The following is a 22,372-nucleotide window of genomic DNA, read 5'->3' as shown; positions in this document are numbered from 1 at the left end:
AAGAACTGTGGTACATTGAACAAAGTGTAGCTGTGCTGTTATGTCCCTGGGCTTTTGTGGGAGTGTTTTATCAGCTGCTGAGTTGCCAGATTTTAAAACCTGACTGTTTCTAACACTTCTCTTTCCTCTCTCCTTTTCACAGCAGGTGGTGATGCCACTCTGTTTCTGATTTTCTTTTACACCTAATTTCATTACCATCCACATCTTATACCACTGAGCTTCTGATTTTCATGCACCATCATTTGTCTTCAGCGATGAATTTCTGATAATTTACAGTTTTGTAAACTGATATGAGTCGGCTATTAAGCATCTCCTCACTTTCACCATTGCCTAATGGGGCAGGTTGTAATACTGAAATCTCTTCATTTAACATGTGATAGTTTTTTGTTCCATATAAACTTGGCACAAAAGGTAAAGAAATCTTTGTTTGGTTGATTTTTTTCTGTTGTATAGCAATATCAGTTTGTGTCATACATCGTTGGAAAGCCTGAAGTTTTAAAGTTTTATTTAAAAGCATCACGTTTGAGTTTAAGATACCTGACTGTGAATGCTATACATAGTAATACATACATAGTAATTACATAATACATTTATTATTACACGTTTATTAGAAAAGTGTGTATTGTCTCTTTAAAATTGTACCCAAGACAGTTAAAGATCTGTGCTGTTTTTGGTAGAAACATAAGTGTGATTCTGATGTTCTGTGGCATCAGCAGCAGTTTGGGAGATTTATGATATATGTTGTGTACTGTATAAATATTAAAGATATAGTGAAGGTGGTTAAATAGACATTAAAAACGTTAGAGAAGCGAAATGGTACGCGGAACAACATTACTTCACTTCATTTCCACCCGACATGTAAACATCAGCGTACCGGAAGTAGTAGCAGCGTGCTTTTGCTAACCATCTGCTTTAGCATCAAACTGTTTCATGGTTTGTTTTTAACATGGACAACGTGACAGACGGTACGTGGGACAGTTTACCTGTTAAACTCAACGACGGAATTTTACAAACACTCGACGAACTGAAATTTACCTACATGACACCTGTACAGGTAAATTTACTTATTTAAATCAGTGTCTCCAACCATTCCGATGTTAAAACACCACCTGATACGTACATGTTTTCTTTTCTAGTCTGCTTGCATTCCGCTGTTTATGAACAACAAAGATGTGGCTGCTGAAGCGGTGAGTTAGTTCTGGTCAGCTGTTTGAAGAACTTTTTTTCTGCTTAGATGTAAGAAGCGCCTTAAACGGTTTTTAGGAGGGCTCGCAAAAAGCCTGGAAAATAGCTGCAATTGAGCTCGAAATTAAGTCACTTTTGATGTAATATGTTATAGACTGAGAGTCTGGTGATGTATCTACAGATTATTTGAAAATTATCCACATGTGATGCTGATTTCCAACAGTTTGTCCAGACCTGACTGTCCTAGAAATTTCAGTCCACAAGTGTGATGCTCAAAGAATTCCTGAACAGATTAAACAAAAGTAAAGTTGTTCGGCTGAATTTTTTCAGGAGAATATCAAACCAGCTGTGAAACTTGGTGGTGGAAGTGTTATGGTTTGGAGTTTCTGGGCTGTCTCAGAGACTAGGCTGCCTTCAGCTATTGATTCAACAAAAGTCTTCTTTACTTAGAGATTCCTTTTATCACAGATAACGCAGTGCAGCACCATGTCTGGGTATTTGCAGAATCAAAGATGAGACAACAACCTTGAACAGCCAGTTTGCTAAGAGCTATGAATCATTTAAATATGTTATGAGACCATGCTCGGTTTTAGAGATTAGATTAAACTGCTTATTCAGATTCCTGTCTGTGATAGGAAGATCTGCTCACTAAGTGTTATCTAAGTTTCAATGTCTTCTGTGCTGCTCACTGCTGCAGGTGACTGGAAGTGGGAAAACACTGGCTTTTGTCATTCCTGTTATAGAACTGCTCCTGAAGCGAGAAGAGAAACTAAAGAAGATGCAGGTAAGGATGAAAACATAGCTAAGATGTCTTTCTATTTTCAGTAGTTTCTCCTGGTGCTGTTCAACATTTAGGCTGCAGGGTTTTAAACTAATGGAGATGTTTTTGTTTCTGCAGGTTGGCGCTCTGGTGATCACTCCAACACGAGAACTGGCCCTGCAGATCAGTGAAGTGGTGGAGAAATTTATTGAGAAGTTTCCACAATTTAAGTGAGTTTTCTGAGGTTTTAAGTGTTTTAGTGTCTTAAAATATTTAATCTGACATGCAAATGTTTATATTAAGCTGAAATAAAAGAGGTACTAAGATGTTTTTATTGTTACTCAAAAAGTAAAACATTTAAATAACATTAGACTGAGCTTGAAAGTTCAGGGGAGGAGGAAGATGGTGCAGACCACCTCGTTCATTGGTTTGTTTTGACTCTCTTTCAGGCAGATGGTTCTGATTGGTGGCAGCAACCCGATAGAGGATGTGGAGAAGTTCAAGAATCAGGGGTTTGTCACCATTTCTGTTCTGACCTTTACACGACTCAAAACTGGTCAAGATTCCACGAGGGCTGCTCAGTTATGGAAAAGATTATGTTTGGTTTATGTTTGATTATGGTTTTGTTTTGTGTGTGTGTGTGTGTTTTGTTTTTGTAGACATTTCTGTGTCTACATAGACATTACTAATATCTAACTGTAAGCCACATCAGTCTGAGGTGACCATGTGAAGCTCTGCGTCCAGTTGGGAGGGCTGGTGGTGCGAGGGCTGGTGGTGCGAGGGCGGGTGTAGCACCCGTTGTAAAAAGTGCAGTGATTATCACGGGAAGAGTTTATTTGAGCACTACAGCGGGCCTCCTGTAAGTGCTTTAAGATGGGAGAGGGGCCTACAGCAGCACTGCTGCTCCTCAAGAAGAGTAAGAACTAGAGCTGGGTCTAAATAATCGATTTGAATCGATTAATAAAATTCAGCGACCACATTTTTAACGCGTTTTCAGTCACAACAGTGACCCGACTGTGGCATGATTTACCAATGCTGAAAGGTTTCCAGTGTCTCTTCCGTTTAATATCAACTTCTCTCTCGGAGATAACACCAAATTCAGATTTTTAATTTTCACTCATACTGGATAACATTCAGTAGTAAACTATTTAGCACCCTGTTACCTCTCACATTAGCAGCTAACGCTAAGACTACATTAACAACCAGACAGTTGACTCTGCCATCTTCAAAAGACAGAATATTTTGAAAATAACAGGAAGTGACTTTACCACACACATAAGGTTTGTCCTCAGTGGGACCTGGAAAACAGCAGGATGCGTCTAAACCAGGATGACATTTGTGTGGGTGGAGCTTATTTACCAGTAGAAACTATAAATGACTGTAAACTGTAATTGGCTCTGGTTAAACGGGAATAATAAATCCCAAACTGTTTGACTTGAGTCTCCTCTTTAGGCTGGCTCGAGATGCTCTGTGCTTAATTATTTTAGATTTAAACATCCTGAACCTGTTAATAATCCACTTTATAATCTGATTAAACAATAAATGGTGACCTGAGTGATGTTTAATGACACTTCCCGATAGAAATGTTTTCTAATGGCTACTCACATAATGTACGTGTTTCAGAGCGAACATTGTGATTGCGACGCCTGGCCGCCTGGAGGACATGTTCAGGAGGAAGGCGGAGGGCGTGGACTTGGCCAGCGCCGTCAGGAGTCTAGATGTGTTGGTTCTGGATGAGGCCGACAGACTGCTGGACATGGGCTTCGAGGCCAGGTATGAAGCAAAGTGATGATAAGACACACTATAGATTTTTAGATAATTAAACGTTTTTATTCTTCATGCCCGGAGTTCATATTGAAATGAAATACAATAAAAATTTCCAGTCTTCACTCTAAAGTGAGTCAATTTGACGACGATGTGAGTTAACGGCTCTTTTACACCACAGGGAAATATAATTTACTTATCTTTCCTTATTCATTTCTATTTTATTTTAAACTAAAATTCCAAATTAACAAAAGCTTTCAAAGTTTGAAAACTGTATTGGATTAAGTCAAATATTTGAAGTCCTAACCCTTTTGTCCATATTAGCTTAAATAAAGACACTTTCACAGCCTTTCATCACAAATCATAACACTGAGAATTAAAGCCGGGATGAGTCTTTAAGGTAGTTCTAATTCTAATGAAAGATGCTTGTCCAGTCTGGAAAGTGTCCCGGGTCTTCATTCGGTCGGTGTCTTTGTTCTTGTGTCTAGTCTGAACACCATCCTGAGCTTCCTGCCCAAACAGAGGCGTACCGGCTTGTTTTCAGCCACTCAGACTCAGGAGCTGGAGAAGCTGGTGAGGGCCGGCCTCAGGAACCCCGTACGGATCACCGTCAAAGAGAAAGGCCTGGCTGCAGCGGCTGCCGCCGTGCAGAAGACCCCCTCCAGGCTTTCCAACTACTACATGGTGAGTGGGGAAGGAAGGAGGACCCCTTCCACATCTGTGAGCCTAAAATTAGGAAGAAATAACTCAAACTTCTTTCTGCTGTGTCCTTAGATTTGTAGATCAGAGAATAAGTTCAACAATCTGGTGGCGTTTCTAAGGCAACACAAGCACGAGAAGCACCTGGTCTTCTTCAGGTACGTTAACCAGCCAGAACACACATTGTACCCACAGACTCCTTTCATGATCTTTATCATCATCATTATCAGGACACAAACTATTAAGCAAAGTTCATTTACAATAGAAGCTGAAAGTTTAACCCCTCAAAGGGCTTTTATTTAAATGTTCTCATCTCTTCAGAAAGTAGAAATAAGAGGTTTTAGTTAGCGGTTTAATTTAAAACCCTGTTCTACACATTCTGATACTGAGACAGAAGACTGTACTACAATAAATTAGACATATCATACAATAAAAGTTTGTAAATATACAAAAATTATTCTACATTTTATTAAAAGGCAAAATAACGACTTCAGATAAAAAAAATAGACTTTTTAAACAGTTTCTTGGCTTTAAAGAGTTAAACATCCACGTGTTGCTTTGTTTTTGTTCTGTGTAGAGGCGTGTTAGCGGGAACATACGGTAGAGGAAGAGTGTTTTCCTTTAAATAAATTATCGTTGTTGGATTTTTGTGGTTATAGAAAAAGAAAAAAGACATGTAATTGTGGAGGACGACTCTCCGGGCTGTAAAGCAGGACATAAAAAAGGATGTTTGACCTCCTGCAGGATAACCAGCAGCTTTTTCTGCTAAAGTAAATGTATAGTAGTGCATCTTTGGGTTTTTTGGTTAAATAAAGTTGGTTTGAATCAGACATTTTTAAAGAAAATTTGTCTCCCGCTGGCTGTCTCAGCTCATTTACCCCCAAAAATCCAGAAAAGGAAAATCGTTTTCTTGACAATAGAAGCTGTAAAAGGAACAAAACCTGATGCAGAAGTAAATCTGTAGTTTTCCAGCTGTTTCTTTTACGTGACGAAGCTGTGCATTCTCCTCCTCTTCCTCAGCACCTGCGCTTGTGTGGAGTTCTACGCTCGAGCTCTGGAGATGCTCATCAAGAAGGCCGCCGTCCGCTGCATCCACGGCAAGATGAAAAACAAGCGCAACAGCATCTTTGCCGACTTTCGCTCCCTGAAAAGGTCAGAACCTCTTAGTAGACGGAGACGTGTTAAATCTGGCTGCCGTGGTAAAATTCTCCTCTGTGATGTCGCTGCAGCGGCATCCTGGTGTGCACGGACGTGATGGCCAGAGGCATCGACATCCCCGACGTGAACTGGGTGCTGCAGTATGATCCTCCCAGCAGCGCCAGGTCAGCAGAAACACACATTCTGATAAATGAACCTTTATCATTTTGACTTTATGAACACGTTTTATTGATTTGTCCCCGTCTCAGTGCCTTTGTGCATCGATGTGGACGAACGGCACGTATCGGTAACTACGGCAACGCTCTTGTCTTTTTGCTGCCAATGGAAGAATCGTATGTCAGCTTCTTATCCATCAATCAGAAAGTGAGTCATAGTTTTCTTTACCATGTTTTACTTTCCATCTCCACTCACCTGCACACAAAACCGACCAAATCAACTCCTAAAACAAGTCAGAAAAGCCTCAAACTACCAGCGAGGGAGGCTTAGAAATGAACTACGAAAATGGATTAGGGAAACAAAAGTTTCAACTTTACTACAATACACATTCAAAAAACAAAGATTCGATATCAAACATGGTCATTGTATTCAATTTTTAAAGCAATTATTCAAAAAGGCATGTTTAAGTTCAAACTGAACAATTCATATTCAAATATAAAGAATTCAGATTCGCTCCCCAGTGGCACAAAGTTGATCCCATATTTCTGTTATAAATGAGGTTTGTTAGTGAATCATTAATGTGTCAGGATAAAATACAGGCTAGCAGACATATCCTGAGCAAAATCAGCCTCTTCCTGGTTTTTTGGGGTTTTTTAAGGATTTTTTGGTGCTAGTAGCCTTTATTTTTTTTTATTTTTCTTCTAGTAACCTTTATTTAACAGTAGCGAGACAGGTACGGGTGCCCAAAGCTGGGACTCAACCCTGGACCGGCTGCACCAAGAAGCTTTACCTAGATTTCCTGCTGTGATCCTGCAGAGCTCCCCCAAACACACAAACAAATAAAAAGAAAATGTTTCCATGTTACATCCAACAGATGCCTACCTTTAAAATCAGGACGACTGAAACACAGTGTAACCCACTGTGACAGTGGGATTGAATCAAAGGCAGGATTTGATGCGATCCATTTAAATTGGCTTGAATTGATTATGTCTGTAAAGAGCCTCGAGATGATTGATGTGAAAGGCGCCGTATAAATAAAGCTAAATTACATTCAGTACAATCAAATTAAAGAAGCACTGCTGAACTTGGGTGGATTTTCTCACTTTGGCGCCCCCTAGTGGCGGCTAATCCAGCATCCTGTGTCTCCTCTGAGCTCTCTGCAGACATCTCCACTCTCGTCTCGAATATTAAAGACATACTCAAGTAACAATTTTTAAAAAAACAAAATCATTTATCATTTTTTTAATTTATTAGTTTTTTTTTTATTTGCAATATTTGTTAGATTCCTGCTAAAATTCCAGATTACTGAAAGAGTCATGAAGTTATTTTTGTGCAGTGCCCGCTCCAGAAGATGCCGCCTGTCAACGACGTCGTGGACGTGCTGCCCAAGGTGAAGGCCATGGCGCTGGCGGACCGCGCCATGTTCGAACGAGGCATGAGGGCCTTCGTCTCGTACGTCCAGGCCTACGCCAAACACGAATGTAGCCTCATCTTTAGAGTCAAAGGTGAAAACGGAGGCTTGAAGCGGTAGTTTCTTATGGTCTCTCAGCAGACGTGTCTAACATGGTCTCTGCGTAGATCTGGACTTCGCCTGCTTGGCTCGAGGCTTCGCTCTCCTCCGCCTGCCAAGGATGCCGGAGCTGAAGGGAAAAACGCTTCCAGATTTCACCGAGACGACGGTGGACACGGACACCATTCGCTTCAAGGACAAGAACCGGGAGAAGCAGAGGCAGAAGATGCTGGCCGAGATGAAGGACAAAGACAAGACCGCTCCTCCCAGAAAGAGCTTCATCAAGAACAAGGCCTGGTCCAAACAGAAGAGCAAGAAGGAGCGGCGGAAAAAGGTGGCGGCCAAGAGGAAACACCAGGAGGTATTTCATCCACTTCCAGCCGATACAGAACAGGTCATCTCAGGGAAATAACCTCCTGGCTCTTCTCTGTCTCTGCAGGGCTCGGATGTGGACGATGAAGACTTGGAGGAGCTTTTAAACGACACTCGCCTCCTAAAGAAACTAAAGAAAGGACAAATCAGCGAGGAAGACTTCGAGAAGCAGATAACGAGTGAACCGAAGTCAAAGCACGACACAGAAGGACCGTGATGTCACATAAACCATTTGTTCATTTCAAGCAGTTTTTATTGTTGCTTTGTGAGGCACGGTTATAAATAAAGTTTGATGAGCTCATCGCTGACGGCCGACGGGGTGAGGACTCCCAGGTCTGTGAAGAGGAGGGTGATGAGGGACGGAGGCGTGTAGTCGATCATCGGATGCTCGTCTGAAAGGTTCTCGACCGTCTTCAGCGTGTTGGCTTTGTACTGCAGAGGAAAAGAAACATGTAAAGACAAGTATTTTTAATAAAACAAAAAAAGAAAAACGAGTCCAACCTTGAATTTTTTCGGGACGTCCTGCTGGTTTAGCGGATACAAACGCACGAACTTAAAACTCTCGGCGACCACGTAGAAGGGCTTGTTGTGAGCTTTGGAGCACAGCGCCATCTGATAGGTCCCGATCTGCAAAAACAAAACCCTGACCTGTTCAGCAAGAACTTGATCCTTTACATCCTCTGTCCTGTTTCACTAAGGGGGCATCAGAGGACCTGAACTACCAGATAAACCTCTCAGGTCTTTTTATTCTACGCAGATTAAATAACCAGACAAAGTTAAAATACCAGTTTTTGGCCTTTAACATTCCCAAAATGTAACAATTTAAAAAGGAAGGAAGACCACAGGGAACCAATAACAATCCTTTAATTCGTCACATGACTCTCAGGAAGCCATACTGAAACTAAAATCATCATCCTGCTTTTTTCTGTCTGGAAAAACTGTTCCCACTACAAGGGGAGTAAACCTTGATTTTACATAGTTAAATAAAAGTTATTTGCCAATTAAATATCAATAAGGAATCAACATAAAAGCATGAAATGTTTGTATTGTGTGTTTTTAGGTAGATTTAATGTTCAAAATCAGATCATAAATGATAAAGAACAAAAAATGAACAGATTTAAATGTGATGTTGGTGCAGTAGCGTCATGTTCTGCAGTGTTTCTGTTATATTTACTCCATTTACAGAATGAATTCAGCCACATCTTTTTTTTAAAAGAAAAACGGTAGAAAAAATCCATCAAGACGGAGCAGCATCATCACAAACGATTAAACATGCCAGGAAAGATCCAGAAACCTGAGCAACAGTCATTAAAATGGAGCAATGACGGTAAAAACTGGAATCTGACTCCAGTTTAAAAAATGATGCTTAGATTCTTTCAGATGTTCTTTTGAATGATCTGATGTGACCTGCAGGCAAAACTCAGACATAAAACCCTTTAAAAAAAACAATTTGACATTTAAAATCGTTTGTAATGCGATCAGTGATGGTGTTAAATATTTTATACGTTTCTATTTTTTTTTTTTTTATCAAAATCTCAAAATAAAAAAAATGGATAAAATGAAATTTATTTGTTGCACGAACATTTGGCACCATCTCTGTTAGATCTGAGGAACATGGTGAGCAGCTTCACCCAGGAATCATCCCTGGATTAACTGAAACGCACCTTATTGATGATTCCTCCGCTCTCCACAACTCCCTCTGCTCCAACTATAACCAGATCTACTTTCTCCAACACATACCTGCAGGACAGATCACAGAATGACCAATAAATGCAGCTGAATTCATCTTTATTTTTCCCCAAATCAAACTTAATGCCTTTATTTACCCCACAGCTGCATCCAGCACCACCGTTGCTGGAACATTAAGTTTCCTCAAGGCTTCTGCCATCTGTCGCCTGCATAAAGAAGGACAAACAAGCTGGATGAGTGTGTGTTTGGTCAGAATGAAATCTCAGTTGGGTCCCACTGTTCACCCACCCAGCGCCGTCGGGCTGCGATTCAGTCACGTAGACGGAGAAACGTTTCTTCTCTGCTGCAGCCTTTTCCAGCACACTCAGGACCACTCTGGAGTACGAGTGGGTCAAGATTTTCTGAGACAATTTGCAGGAAAAGATTAACAAAAAAAAAAGTTACTGAATCGACTGAATGCATGAGATCAAATTCAGACATGATGTGTACTTACAGCGCCATCTTTGATGAAGGTGTGACAGAGCTTAGCAACCTTGTTCCGGGACAAGGAGATCTTCTGGAGGAACAGTTCTCCTCTCTCCTCCATCACCTTCTTACAGCGAGACAGATCCTGAAGAAAGAAGCGGTTGTCGGTGGCATATTTATGACTTGAGGCTGAATATCTCCCTGTCCTCCCTCACCTGGTGCTCCAGAGATGTGAGACTGATGAAGCGCAGGAAGAGCTCTCCTCCAGAAGAGACGGCCACAGAAGAGTCTTCTCTCGTCAGGCAGTCTGTGGCCGACGTCAGGTTCTCCCTGAGCCCCACCAGGGTCTCGCCTGTTGTAGAAAAATAATCTTTTCAACAACACCTCTCAGGTCATGGTTCAGGTCTTTGCTGGATTTGTTCCTGTTTCTTCAGGACATCACTTTCAGCTCCATTTTCCTGAAGAAGAAGCTCCTGGTGTTATTCTACAGAGCCACCATAGAGAGCATCCTGACGTCCTGCATCCCAGCGTGGTACGCAGGGAGCTCAGCAACTGATGGGACAGCGCTGCAGAGAGGGATCAACACAGCCCAGAGGATCCCAGGCTGCTCTCTGCCCAGCCTGGAGGACATCGCCAGCTCTCAATACCTCAGCAGAGCTCAACGCATCATCAAAGACTCCTCTCACCCAGTTACCACCTGTTTGAGCTGTTGTTTGAGCTACAGGTCACACGGAGTCCAGACTAGTAGACTAAGAGACAGTTTCTTTCCCAGAGCAGTAACCACATGAAACGATTCAAAATCACACCGATAACTGCTCAAAACGTGCAATAAAGCCGGTCCTTCTGTGCAATGACTGTCTACATTCTCTCCATCTGCACTATTTACTGTTTACATTCTGTTTATTAGCTCTGTTCCACTGCATTTATATACTTTTTTCACTCGTTTCTATTTGTTTACAATATTTATTTAATGTCTTGTAAATATTTTAAAAGGCACCATTTTAGGGAACAGCTGCTCAAATGTTGCTGTTACAAAAATGCAGGCCATTTTGATCCTGTTCATCTGCTCTAGAGAGTTTTTTTAGTCCCGATTCTTCTTCTGTTGTCCTCCACTTGTCCAGTTTGTGCTGAGATATGCCAAGTTTAGCGCTAACAACGCTTTGGGAATCACCATGTTGCTGTTAAAATCATATTTCTGTCTGTCAAACTGATCTTTGCTGTTTTTTATAGATGAAACTAAATAAATGAGAACAAATTATGTGTCTTTGTGACAGGCTGCTAGTAATAAAGATTATAGAGATACCATTTAAAACTGGTTCTTTGCTAAATTGTCTGCTATGTGTCAACAACTCTGGTTCATCCCCTGAATAAGGAGACTTGAAAAGATTAAAACCACAAACCTCTGAAAAGGTCAAGTACAAGGACTGGACTGAAAACAACTAAAAATGCTGAAAATGTTCAACTAAAACCTTTGAAAGTTGGAAAACACTTTGAAAGATAACTGACAGCTGGGAGAAAAGAACATGTGATTATCTGAGTTTACACAGTAGTTCGTGTTCACAGACCTTTGTCTCTCTTGAGAAACTCCAACAGAGTCCGGATAGCAGCCACAGCAGAGGCCATGCCAGGATCTTTCTTCATCTGAACCCTGAAGTACTCCACCAGTTCTGACCCGGGACAAGAGGGCTACAGTTAACATTACTGAAAACAAAACAGGGTAACAAACAGGATCCACGCGACAACTTACCTTCTTCGTTCATCTTGAATTACACAACAGCCCCCCAAAATTTAAGACTTTAAAGTAAAAACTAACTGGAAGATTTCTCGCCGGATTTAATCAGTCCAACGAATTTTGACACCTGCCAGAACCGCAGAATCCACGCCGCAGCCTCGGTTCAAGCCAAATTAATCATAGAAAGGAAAATAAATGTTTTAATAAAACAATTCGACGAAGCCGCTCAGAATATTGTTGGATTTTTTTTTATCTAACTAGAAAAGATCTGTTGTCAAAATTTGCAGAATTACACACCGTTAGCTCATACAAAAATCTGCATGTTGACGTGTCGCATGGTGATGACGTAAGTGTCTTTACGCTTCCACACTGTGTGGAGTTCAAGTGCTGCTCAGAAATATGAAAGCTAAACTTTTGATAGATAGATAGATAGATAGATAGATAGATAGATAGATAGATAGATAGATAGATAGATAGATAGATAGATAGATAGATAGATAGATAGATAGATAGATAGATAGATAGATAGATAGATAGATAATCCTAAAAAATTATTCAACAGACATGCAAGACATACATACAAAACAGCTACAATAAGATGTCATGTAAATGTCAACAAATACAGGCTTAAAAAGAAACTAAATGACAACAGATATATAATAATAATAATAATAATAATAATAATAATAATAATAATAATAATAATAATAATAAACTATTCAAAAACAGGAGGGAAAGCCACAAAAGAATCCAAACACAACAAAGATGCTAAAATTAACAACAAAATGTACAAAACAAGCTCAAAAACAAACAACATGATGACAAAGACAATAAAAACATGCCATGCAAGCTAATAAATGAATGAAAAATAGCTAAGATCTAAAAATGATACACTGAAAAAATGCACCCACTGACTACAAAGAAACCTACTTTCTTAGAAAGATATGCATCAACAGCAGCAACAAAAACTACAATGAAATAAAAACTTTTTATGAGTCAGACAACCACAGATAAGCATAAATAAACTCAAAATAACTACACAGCGATACAGAATAAGGGATACGAGGGCTAAAAATAACTAAATGAAAGAAGAAAGAGGAACAGAAACATAAAAGTAAACTATGGTCAATTATCCCTCCTTTTGTCTGTTTTGGTCTGGGAGTGTGATATGAGATGCTTGGGAAGACTGGGCCAACAGATACAAAAGAAAAAAAAGTGCAATCAAATCCAAGACTTTTAAAACGCCATATTAAGTCTTTAAAATTATTATATTGAGTTAAAAGACAACGGTGTGTGTGTGTGAATCGTTTAGGTCGTGTTCATCCCTCCTAGGACACGCTGTTCCGGAGCTCCAGCTCAGACTTTTCAGGCTGTTCTGGGGGGCAGAGTACAGCCAGTTTAGCCAGTTTGCTGCCTCTTTGTTCTGCTGCTCGCTCAGCAGGGAGACAGATCCGTGTTCAGAGTGCAGCTGCAGCCACCTCCACCACCTCCTCCACCTCCCTGTACTCCACCAGGACGCGCATGCGCACTGGCTCATCTGTGCGCTCTACTGTTTGCATTGTGTCTGAACTGCCGGCGAGCTTTAAAAATATTATACCCACCGCGGCAATGTCGGGCAGGTCGGTCCGAGCTGAGACCCGGAGCAGGGCGAAAGATGACATCAAGAGGGTTATGGCCGCTATTGAGAAAGTACGAAAATGGTAAGAAGAAGAGGGAAAAAAGCAGGCTTCGTTATCTAAGACGAGAAAGGCTTGCTTGTTGGGGGAGGAGAGGGAAGGAGCGAGACGGAGCGAGACGGAGCGAGGGATGAAATTGAAAGAAAAGGGCAGTTTTTTTAAACGGAGATTCACGGAAGATGTACTTCCAGCTCAGGTGCAACCGGGGCGCACTTGTGCGGCGCGGCTCCCCATCTCGCCGGCTGAGACACACACCATGTACCCGGTGTTTTTCCGCTGATTTTAACGGCAAAAAGGGTTGAACCCAGAAGCCATTTCGATGCAGTCACATGAAGCCATTGCTGCCCGCTGCTGAGCTGGTAGCGCGAGCGGCGGTTTTAGGACGGAAACGTCCCATAAGTCCGGACTCGGGAACATTTTGACGACGGCGCTCGTGAGTCGGAGCAGTTTTTAGTCCGTCTGGAGTTTTAAATTAAGCGCTTTGAGTCGCCCTTTAGGTCTGATAGCGAAGGAGGCTCGGTGGGGGTTGGGAGAGGGAAGTAGGCTGCTGTAGTGCATGGCTGAACACGTAGTGACTCAGTCTTAACGGCTAACGGCAGAAAAATCACCTTTTATTCATGTTTAACGACGAAGATACGCACATTATTTCACACCAGACCGTCCTGATGTGTAAAACTCCGCTTAGTGGCCAAATTTATCCGATTTATTTTCTATTTTTTTATTTTTTAATCAGATAGATTAATCAAACGTCCTCAGGTCAAAGTCAAGAGAAGTTGGTGTTTGATAGTGAGATTAATAAAACTTTAACAAAGCCAAAAACAAACGATATAATGTAGAAAAGGCATACATAGAAATTAATTTATTTATATTTGACCTACTTTATTATTGCTGTTTGTCTTTTAAAGTAAAATATTAGTAATTTTTGTTGCAGTTAAAGTTAAAAGTTGCACAACAAATACATTTTTTCAATAAACAAGAAATTTTTAATAAGTTTTGTTTTCAGATTTAAGAAATTTATAAACTACTTTTTATTTTTCCAGTTTTTTTCCCCCCCCAATTTTTCTCTTTAATGATATTTTGCTCACTTCTCCTTCATTTATGAATTTTTATTTAATCAGTCATTTAAAACACAAAATGTCACGTTTTTTTAGTGTGTGTGTGTGTGTGTTTCTAATCTGTTTTGTAGATATTTTTCTTTAATTCTCTGGTTTTGTGAATATATTCACTAAAAGGAAAAGTGACCTGATTTTATAATATTTTAAAGTTTTTGTTATTTTTTCTGTTGTTAAAGTTTAAAAAATGTATTATTTATATTAGATGTACTTAATAGTTCAAAATATCCAAATTAATATTTTACGTCTGGGAGCTTTGATTAAAATATAAATACTTTTGTGAAGTTATTCTTCATATTAAGTACAAATTTCCACATTTTATGATTTTTGGGCAAATTCTGGTGAAAATGTTTTGCCTGGGAGAATTAAATTAAATCTAATGAATCATAAAATAAATTGTTTAGAGATGGAGGACAAGTAATCAGAAAATAGGAAGAACTATGAGTTTGTATTTTAAACTGTCATCTCTTTGATAAAAGTGTACCGAAATGATAAAACGTATGTTTTAGTAGTACAAAGCCATGGAAAGTACCACAAATGCAGTTTTTTTCTGTTTTAAGTTCCTTGTAATATTAGAATTTATTGATTATAGTCTGTTAAATAATATAGGACGTCTGTGCTTGTTAGTATTTTTTATTAATATGCTTTTTAACTTTTTAACCTGCTTTATCAAACTAACACGTGAAGAAACTACTTGCTGGTTTTTGATCTGAGAAGGAAATCTGCAGCTCTTTGTCCTTCGATTCAGCATTTTGAGGCGGTTTTACTTTTTACAGTCGACAGGTTTCAGCTTTTCTTGTGTAAATTAAAATTTTATTCAACTTTAGTTCCACTTATTTTATATCTCACCAGCTAACGTCAGTAATCAAAGTGTTTAAACTGGTCATTTTTTAATTTCTCTCACAATTTATAACCAACGCCTCGATGTAAATAATCCACTGATTTATTTAGATATTCCTTCATTCATGTGTTGATTATATCAAGTCTTCAGTTCACAATAACAAACATGTAAAGTAGTTTGTAAATGGAAAATACTCTGACCAGCAGAGAATTAGGTTAATAAAGATGGTGGAGGACGACGCCTGAGTCCCACAGATTTATCACATCTCCAGTAAGTGACTGATTAAAAACTTTAACCATAATTATTTATCAAAATACTGAAATACATTTTTGAAAAAAGAACAATTCTCTCTTAAAAATGTGTATTTTAAAGACCAGCAAATGTTTTACAAGTCATTTTATTTCAGTTTAAAGTCGTGAGCTCAAAGATATTTACTTTATTATAACTGAGAGAAGTCAAATAAGAAATATTCACTTAAATCTAATAATTATTAGTAATTATGCTCATGTTTATCTAAAACTCTTTGTGTAGAATAATGATTTTTAAACTTAAAATGAGGGTTTAGAAGCCGTAGGAGTGTTTAATATCAGGGTTAAACTGACGGGTCACATTATTGATTGTTTTACTTTTTTTTTACTGCACGTTTGTCCATAGTTTCACTATTTTACATGATTTCCCAGCTTCTTCCTCTCAGAGTTCCAGAGTTATAATGTGGTTTTGCTTCATTTTCTGTCCCACTCAGGGAAAAGAAATGGGTGACTGTAGGAGACACGTCCCTTCGTATTTACAAGTGGGTGCCGGTGACGGAGCCGAAATCAGACGACGTGAGTCCCGACTGCTGATGTGGTTCACCAGTAGTTCTATAAATCGTGTTGGAGATGTTTCTCTCTTTTCTACGGCGTGTTTTCTTGTGTTGTAGAAGAACAAAAACAAGAAGAAGGGGAAGGATGAGAAGTACGGCTCGGAGTTGACGACTCCAGAGAACAGCTCGTCTCCAGGGATGATGGACATGCATGGTGGGTCTTTGGTTTTCAAACCCCTGAATCAGATGGCCTCTAGCTCACTGCAAACCCCCCTGATTAAACATCTTATAAAAAAAGTTTAATTTGTAATAGAAGCTCAGTTATTTAACAGCACATGTGTAGGGACTACTTTCACCAGCGGATTAACTCAGATCTGATGGGAGTTCTGTGACCAGGATGAGTTCGATCTGAGGATTGGAAACGAACTCTGGAGGAAATTTTCCGGCTGAGCCACATCGTCTTCTCATCTTAACATCAGTCTGTTTAAATGAAAACATTTCTGTGTCTTTTTAGATGACAACAGCAACCAGAGCTCCATCGCCGACTCTTCCCCGGTGAAACAGGAAACCAGCTGCAGCACCAGCCCCGCCCCTGAGGCCAACGCCGCGTCACACCGGGAGAACAGCGAGGCCAAGAGCGACCAGAGCCCGGACAGCAAGAGAGGTCGGACATTTTTAAACACGTCAGATGTTGAGTTCACGTGAAGCATGAATGCTGCATCTCATCAGAAGGTGGAGGAAGAGGAGGAGCCATCGGCTGTTTTTTATTCTTTGAGAAGTTCAAATGACCACTTCCTCCTAGTTAAATACGCAGCACAGCTGTGGCCACAGTTTCTCTCGGGAATTCAACCGTCAACCTCTTCCTCCCAGAATCCCTGACACACACTCTCTGAAGAAACACATTAAACTCACATCGTTTGCATCACATAAACTTCTTTTTTTAATAAATGCACCTAAAGAGTAGAAACATCACAGTAAAGTTTTTCTCCCGTTAGATGAGAAAATGTCAAATATTCTTTGGTTAAAGCAAATTTAAAACATTATTTCTCAAACTTGAAATTTATAACTCAAACAGCGTATCACATAAACGATCAGCTGTTTGCACCTAAAGGTCTTCAAACACATCATGATTCCATTAAATTACGATTCATACATGAAACGGTTCCAGTACATCTTCTTTCCCTACGTGGCTACGACTTCTTTGAGTGGAAACGTGTAACATGATTTCATATTTGTTGTGTTCCCAAATATCTTAGTTTGACATAACGTGCATAGTGTAGCTCTTGTCCAGGTCACGTGTTCCTTCATCTTATTAGGATGCTCTCACACATGATAGTCCGCGAGTCTTGATACGACTCAGGACTCGGTTCAGTCGGTTGGTTGGAACTCAGATGAACCAGAACTTTTTTAATAACATTCACATCCTCAGCACTGCTTTAAGAAGAAGACAAGCAATGAAAACTGGCTCATCTCTTGGTTGATGCAGGACAACTTCTGTTTCTATCAAAGTAAGCTGTAGAGCTGCATCTGTTAGATCCTAGCGTATTTCTGTCAGAACTTTTACAGAGTTCTTTTACATCTGACCTCGAATCATTTATCCCAGCTATCGTCCCACTCGTGCGTATGTTTGCTCGGCGTTGTGGCCCGTTTCCTGCATTTAGTTGCCATGAAGCAAAGCGAAAGCTACGTTTGTAGCTCTCAGTTAGCTTCAGAGTTCAGTTGCACATTTACAGCAAACAAACAAGGATTTGGATCAGAAGAACTGGTGTGAATGCACCGTTAGAAGACAAAGTACCTCCTCATGCTAGCTTTTAATGCAGAGGATACTGGTTGGACTTCACGATCAGGCATCAGGTCTGTTATGTGCACGCAGATGGTCCGGGTAGTTCTGCCTTTGTGTTCCTCAACATTGTGTTATTAACTAATAGATAAAGAATAGCAAATCGTCCACGTCCGCATCGCAGTGCATCTAAAAACAACTTTGTCCCACCCCTACTCTGAACCAAGATGGCCGACTTCCTTTATGGTTAGGCCATGGCTCCACGAGGGTTTTCTTTCGCTTTGGCGTATAGAAGATGTTTATATCATGACAGCAGATGGAGGTGTTGATCCAGTTTTCCTCCAACATGCATGAGTTTTGGGGCATTAAAAAGCCTTAAAAACACTTCACATTTTCCACAGGTAAAGAAAACATCGAGTTTAACTCAGAAAACATTTGAGAAAACAGAACAAGACGAATTATTGGGGAGGGGGACACTAATAATTAATAAAACTTAATGAACTGGAGCCTCCATCGAACTGCAGTTGTTATTAAAATGTCAGAGAAAGCAGCTCTAAACAAACGTTGCTGTGTTTCCGTCTCCAGGGAAGAGCATCTCTTCATCAGAGAGCTCAGAGAGAGCGCAGAGCACCAAGAGAGACGGTCTGTCATCAGGGGTAAAGGAGTCTTCAGACAGCAAAGCCACTCAGGTACGAACACGTCTGCGGACCGCCGAGAGGAGCGGTAATCCGTGTCCTGATGTCTGCAAATACACAGATGAGCAGATGCTTCCGCTCTGAGTTCAGGTTTGAACATGTCTGTCTCTGATTTCTACGAACAAAGAGGAAGAAGAGATCCCTAAAAAACTGAACAAAAACTAAACTAATTCTTAAAAAGTGGCAGAAACCCTGAAATATGATCAATTAAATCAGAAGAGAAGCAGGTTTTCATTCCTCTGCTTCAGTCCTGACTTCACATCGACATCCGTGTGCTTCCCTCAGGCACTCAGTGAATGTAGAAGGATATTTATAGCTTCACGCTGAAGGACCGATGGTGTGGACATGCTGTCCTCAATGCACGTCTGTCCCAGCGCTCCGTTTTATCAAGTCCTCTGTGTCTCTGAGACAGGCTGCAGATGACGATGGCTACCATTACCTCCTTAATTAGATGATTGATCGCCTCTGTTTTACTGTCGCGCTGCCCACCAGCACCTCCAACACTCAATCATTAAAGGCTCCCCGAGGAGCTTTTGACCTTTACCAGCAGCACAGATCAGTTTCTTCATCAGTGGCTTTTGTTGCACCGACAGATGCAGGAAAGGAGTTTAGAGTACGTTACGAGTTCACTTTGCAGGTGTTCACACAGAGCAGTGTGGTGAGAGGAACCCTTCCTCCTGGACGAAACGCCGGCCAGCGGCTGACTTCTGGTTTTCATTTCCAAGAGAAGGATCAGCATTCACACTCAAAAGTACCGAGTTAAAAGAGAAATGGCCTAACACTACTTTATGTCAGAGGAGACGTGAAAAGTACGTGAATTTAATTAAAATAAGTTTCAATATTTAGTACAATAGAACAGAACCCAGGTGGTTTTCATCGCATGGAATTTAGCGCTGTTCCAGTTTCAGATCCCCGTCATTCTGGATCAGATCATGTGGAAGTATTCTGTACAGGGAGACGTGCAGAGATGGATCCATGCTGTATTTTAGAGCAGTGCTTCCCAACCGGTTTTCCTTGGGGATTCCTTTTATGCAAATACTAAAAAACATTTGTTTTTCTTCTTGCTTGTAGGACCTACAGGACGAGGCCCCACCCAGCAAGAAGAGCAAACTGGAGTCCTCGTCTCAGGACTTTGAGGAGAGTTAAATGTTTGGGGCTGAGTCATTTCTCTCCTTCGCCCTCCCGTCTCCCTCCCTTCCTCCTTCCATTAACTCTAGATGATTTAGGGCTAATGGACACACCAACTCTTCTCTCACACTCATTTTTCCCTCCGGCCCCCCACCTCTTCTACCCAAACTCTTCAAAATCGAAGGGAGAATGGACGTTTCCCTCCATGATGGCTGCCCCCCACCCCTCCCTGAACACTCCTTTGCCACAGAGGGAGAATGGATATTACCTCTGTTCACTGGTCCCCTCCGTGCTTCCTTCCAGTCCTTCAAACTTTTGCCAAGAGAAGCGCCGAGCCCATGCTGCCATGCCCCTCTGCAGCCAGCGGGGGGCGCTGTCAGCTCAGCCCAGCCGCCACCAGGCCAGACCACAGACCCTGACCTGCTTCTGTGACTCAACACTGGGGATCTGAGATCAGGACGAGTTCGACCGCAGACGCTGCTGTGAGATCACTTTCTCTGCTAATGGTTAAGCTCAGGATAACTCAACAGGCTAACCTGGTCTCAGATCAGCGGCTGCGGAGGGAACCTCAGCCCTAAGACCACGTCACGTCAACCCTCCCGATCCGCCTCCTGCTAGACTAATGTTCTCTATTTGTTTAGGAAATGTTTAGGGTTTTTTTCTCAGGAGGGTCAATGCACTGTTATGGTTCGTCACAATCGATCACAGGTAGATTTGCTGCTGTAGTGGACGTCTTTTTTCTCTATCCATGAAAAGTTCTCCATTCATGTGTTTTCTAAAGTGAATTAGCTTGTGGTTGGTAGTAGACGATGATGGTACTGGTCGAGATAAACTCCTGGATAAGTAGTGAAGATGGGTGTGGCTAGTGTAGGTCCTGGAGGCGTGCCTTGAGTTGCTACAATTCATTTATGTTTTAGGTCAAGCTGGTTTTGAATTACAATTTTGGTGCCATGTTTGGTTTGTTTTTTGCCTTATAATCGTCACTAATTCATTCATCCCATATTTATATCCTACTACAACAGATGGCTTTTAGTACAAGGAACAGCACTGGAAATATTTGCTTTCTTGCTGGGAGTAAACGAGAAGTTTGACACCTCCGTCACATCAGATCTGAAGCAACCCCAGGAGCCCGGAAGATGGAAACAAGTAGCCCAGTTCTGTCCAAAGATCTAAAACCTTGCAGCTGATTTTGGATCAAGATTCGCTGCTCCATTAGAGAGCAGGAATAAGAGTTTTAAAACATCCTAAATCATGACAATGTTGAGTCCAAACAGAAGCCAGAAAGCTTCTGGTACCAAAATCTTGTCCTGTGCTCGCAGATTGTAATCATTACATTTTATAGCTGATTTTCTGTCATAAACATCTGTAGCTGCAGCTGTAAAGAGTCTCCTCGCACCTGCTGCTCTCCAGCTCCAGTCCATTCACATCTCTCTGGCTTTATTTCTGTCAAAAAGGAGTCATGCACAGAATTCTCAGCTTCTCAGATTTGTTGTTTTAATTCAACACAAAACAAATTATTTACTTTTTTTAAACTCCTACAGAAATTACAAGGAATCCGTGCTTGACTAATTTCTTGGAACATACATCCTCCATTAGGCCGATGCTCTGTCTTTTTTTAAAGAATTGAATTAGTCTCTGCACCCAGACTGAACCGTCCCCATGCTCCATTAAGTTTCTGTTTTCAGCCTGGTCATGTTTGGAGTCTTTTCTGCACCGAAAGCCAGTAATAAACCTCTGATTATGTTTGCTCGAGAGGCGACGTTGAAGCATCAGTTCGCTCTGCTTCCTGCGAGAAAGTAAACATGCGTACTGTTCCTTTAAAACTGTTGTAGACTGGAATCTGAACACTACCCAGAAGTCTCTCTTCTGGAACTTTTTAACATCATCAACCCTCTTCCATCAGAACCGGACCGGTCTGTTTCTGCTTCAGCTGGTCCGACTGAAGCAGAAACGGACACGTTTCTCAGACTGTCCCTTTCCGTAAGTCCTCGTGTATCACTACTTATCTCTGACCTACAGATGTTAGTGTAGCTCACTGCGGATGGTCCAGTCTTAGCTCAAACATTTGGTTCCAGTCCTCCTTCAAGGTGCTGTCCATCGGCTGAATCCATACATGTGGCATCAAGCTCCTGGTTTTGTGCGCTTAACTTGAACTTGAATGTAGGGATTCAGACCTGCAACCTCTAATGTACAAACACGTTCAATATTTAATATGGATACAGATTGAAATCAATTGAATCACTGCAAACCAATTACTTCATCACATGTTGGGGCTATTCATCACAACACAGAATTACTTGATCAGATTTCAACAAATCAGCATTTGCATGGATGGAGAGAAAAGAAAAACTTTGTCTCAGTTAGAGAATGGATTAGCATATACCTCATTCCCAGTCCAGCAGAGCTGGAACTTAAAATGCTATCGTATTGACATTAACAGTTATAAACAGCATTACGTACACTCAGTTAAAATATCTCACTTATGTTGTAGCTTTCACCTAATTGAGCCAATTGCTTATAGTTTGCTCATAACTGTGTGTAAAAAGAAAAATAATAAGAAAAAAAATCTTGTATTTTTTCCCTTGGGACCATTTTGTTTTTCTTTAGATCTTGTACAGATTTATGGTTTGGTTTGACTTATTTATTCCATCAGTAGTGCTTGGTTTTTACCATGTCCAATTGTTTTGTTTTCTTAATAAAAGTCACAAAATTTTTTCTGTGTTTGGTGTTTGTTGGAGAGGAAATTGTTCCAGGACACACCTGATTTACAGCCTCAGTTCTAAAGAAGTTAGGATGCTCTGTAAAATCTAAATAGCAACAGAATCACATTAACCCACATTTTATTCCC

The 22,372-nt window shown here is 40.7% G+C and overlaps 3 protein-coding genes across 3 annotated transcripts; 2 read left to right on the top strand and 1 right to left on the bottom strand.

Annotated features, from left to right (window-relative positions):
• The first annotated feature begins 850 nt into the window (after positions 1–850).
• Positions 851–7,821, top strand: ddx55 (DEAD (Asp-Glu-Ala-Asp) box polypeptide 55). Its single transcript, XM_041970597.1, has 14 exons — positions 851–1,054; positions 1,137–1,187; positions 1,883–1,969; positions 2,084–2,175; positions 2,395–2,457; positions 3,569–3,718; positions 4,198–4,393; positions 4,484–4,566; positions 5,429–5,560; positions 5,638–5,730; positions 5,815–5,929; positions 7,059–7,227; positions 7,301–7,593; positions 7,672–7,821. Exons 1-14 carry the CDS (start codon positions 947–949, stop codon positions 7,819–7,821), a joined length of 1,782 nt encoding a protein of 593 aa, XP_041826531.1. The 5' UTR covers positions 851–946.
• Positions 7,822–7,880: 59 nt separating this feature from the next.
• eif2b1 (eukaryotic translation initiation factor 2B, subunit 1 alpha) lies at positions 7,881–11,901 on the bottom strand. The gene is made up of 9 exons (XM_041970599.1): positions 11,506–11,901; positions 11,324–11,425; positions 9,974–10,110; positions 9,787–9,903; positions 9,582–9,694; positions 9,431–9,499; positions 9,269–9,344; positions 8,106–8,231; positions 7,881–8,036 (listed from the first exon to the last, which is right to left on the bottom strand). The coding sequence occupies exons 1-9, from the start codon at positions 11,516–11,518 to the stop codon at positions 7,881–7,883; spliced, it is 909 nt and encodes a 302-aa protein (XP_041826533.1). The 5' UTR covers positions 11,519–11,901.
• A 1,027-nt stretch (positions 11,902–12,928) lies between these two features.
• On the top strand, positions 12,929–22,237 carry bcl7a (BAF chromatin remodeling complex subunit BCL7A). Its single transcript, XM_041970395.1, has 6 exons — positions 12,929–13,190; positions 15,862–15,943; positions 16,039–16,135; positions 16,436–16,585; positions 18,287–18,390; positions 19,468–22,237. Exons 1-6 carry the CDS (start codon positions 13,012–13,014, stop codon positions 19,540–19,542), a joined length of 687 nt encoding a protein of 228 aa, XP_041826329.1. The 5' UTR covers positions 12,929–13,011; the 3' UTR covers positions 19,543–22,237.
• Positions 22,238–22,372: the final 135 nt, after the last annotated feature.

Source organism: Melanotaenia boesemani, chromosome 19 (genome assembly GCF_017639745.1).
Source record: "Melanotaenia boesemani isolate fMelBoe1 chromosome 19, fMelBoe1.pri, whole genome shotgun sequence".
Lineage (NCBI taxonomy): Eukaryota > Metazoa > Chordata > Actinopteri > Atheriniformes > Melanotaeniidae > Melanotaenia > Melanotaenia boesemani.
Note: the sequence above shows the minus strand (reverse complement) of the source record. Positions and strands in the feature narration are given on the sequence as shown.

Bases quoted from the DNA above. Each gene is read 5' to 3' on its own strand.
- ddx55 (XM_041970597.1), top strand. From the start codon at position 947: ATGGACAACGTGACAGACGGTACGTGGGACAGTTTACCTGTTAAACTC. The intron at 4,394-4,483 runs GTGAGTGGGGAA...CTGTGTCCTTAG, and splicing joins GGCTTTCCAACTACTACATG to ATTTGTAGATCAGAGAATAA. The intron at 7,594-7,671 runs GTATTTCATCCA...CTGTCTCTGCAG, and splicing joins CCAAGAGGAAACACCAGGAG to GGCTCGGATGTGGACGATGA.
- eif2b1 (XM_041970599.1), bottom strand. The intron at 9,345-9,430 runs GTAAATAAAGGC...TCTGTCCTGCAG, and splicing joins GTGCTGGATGCAGCTGTGGG to GTATGTGTTGGAGAAAGTAG. The intron at 8,037-8,105 runs GTTGGACTCGTT...TTTCCTCTGCAG, and splicing joins ACGTCCCGAAAAAATTCAAG to TACAAAGCCAACACGCTGAA.
- bcl7a (XM_041970395.1), top strand. From the start codon at position 13,012: ATGCGCACTGGCTCATCTGTGCGCTCTACTGTTTGCATTGTGTCTGAA. The intron at 16,136-16,435 runs GTGGGTCTTTGG...GTGTCTTTTTAG, and splicing joins AGGGATGATGGACATGCATG to ATGACAACAGCAACCAGAGC. The intron at 18,391-19,467 runs GTACGAACACGT...TCTTGCTTGTAG, and splicing joins CAGACAGCAAAGCCACTCAG to GACCTACAGGACGAGGCCCC.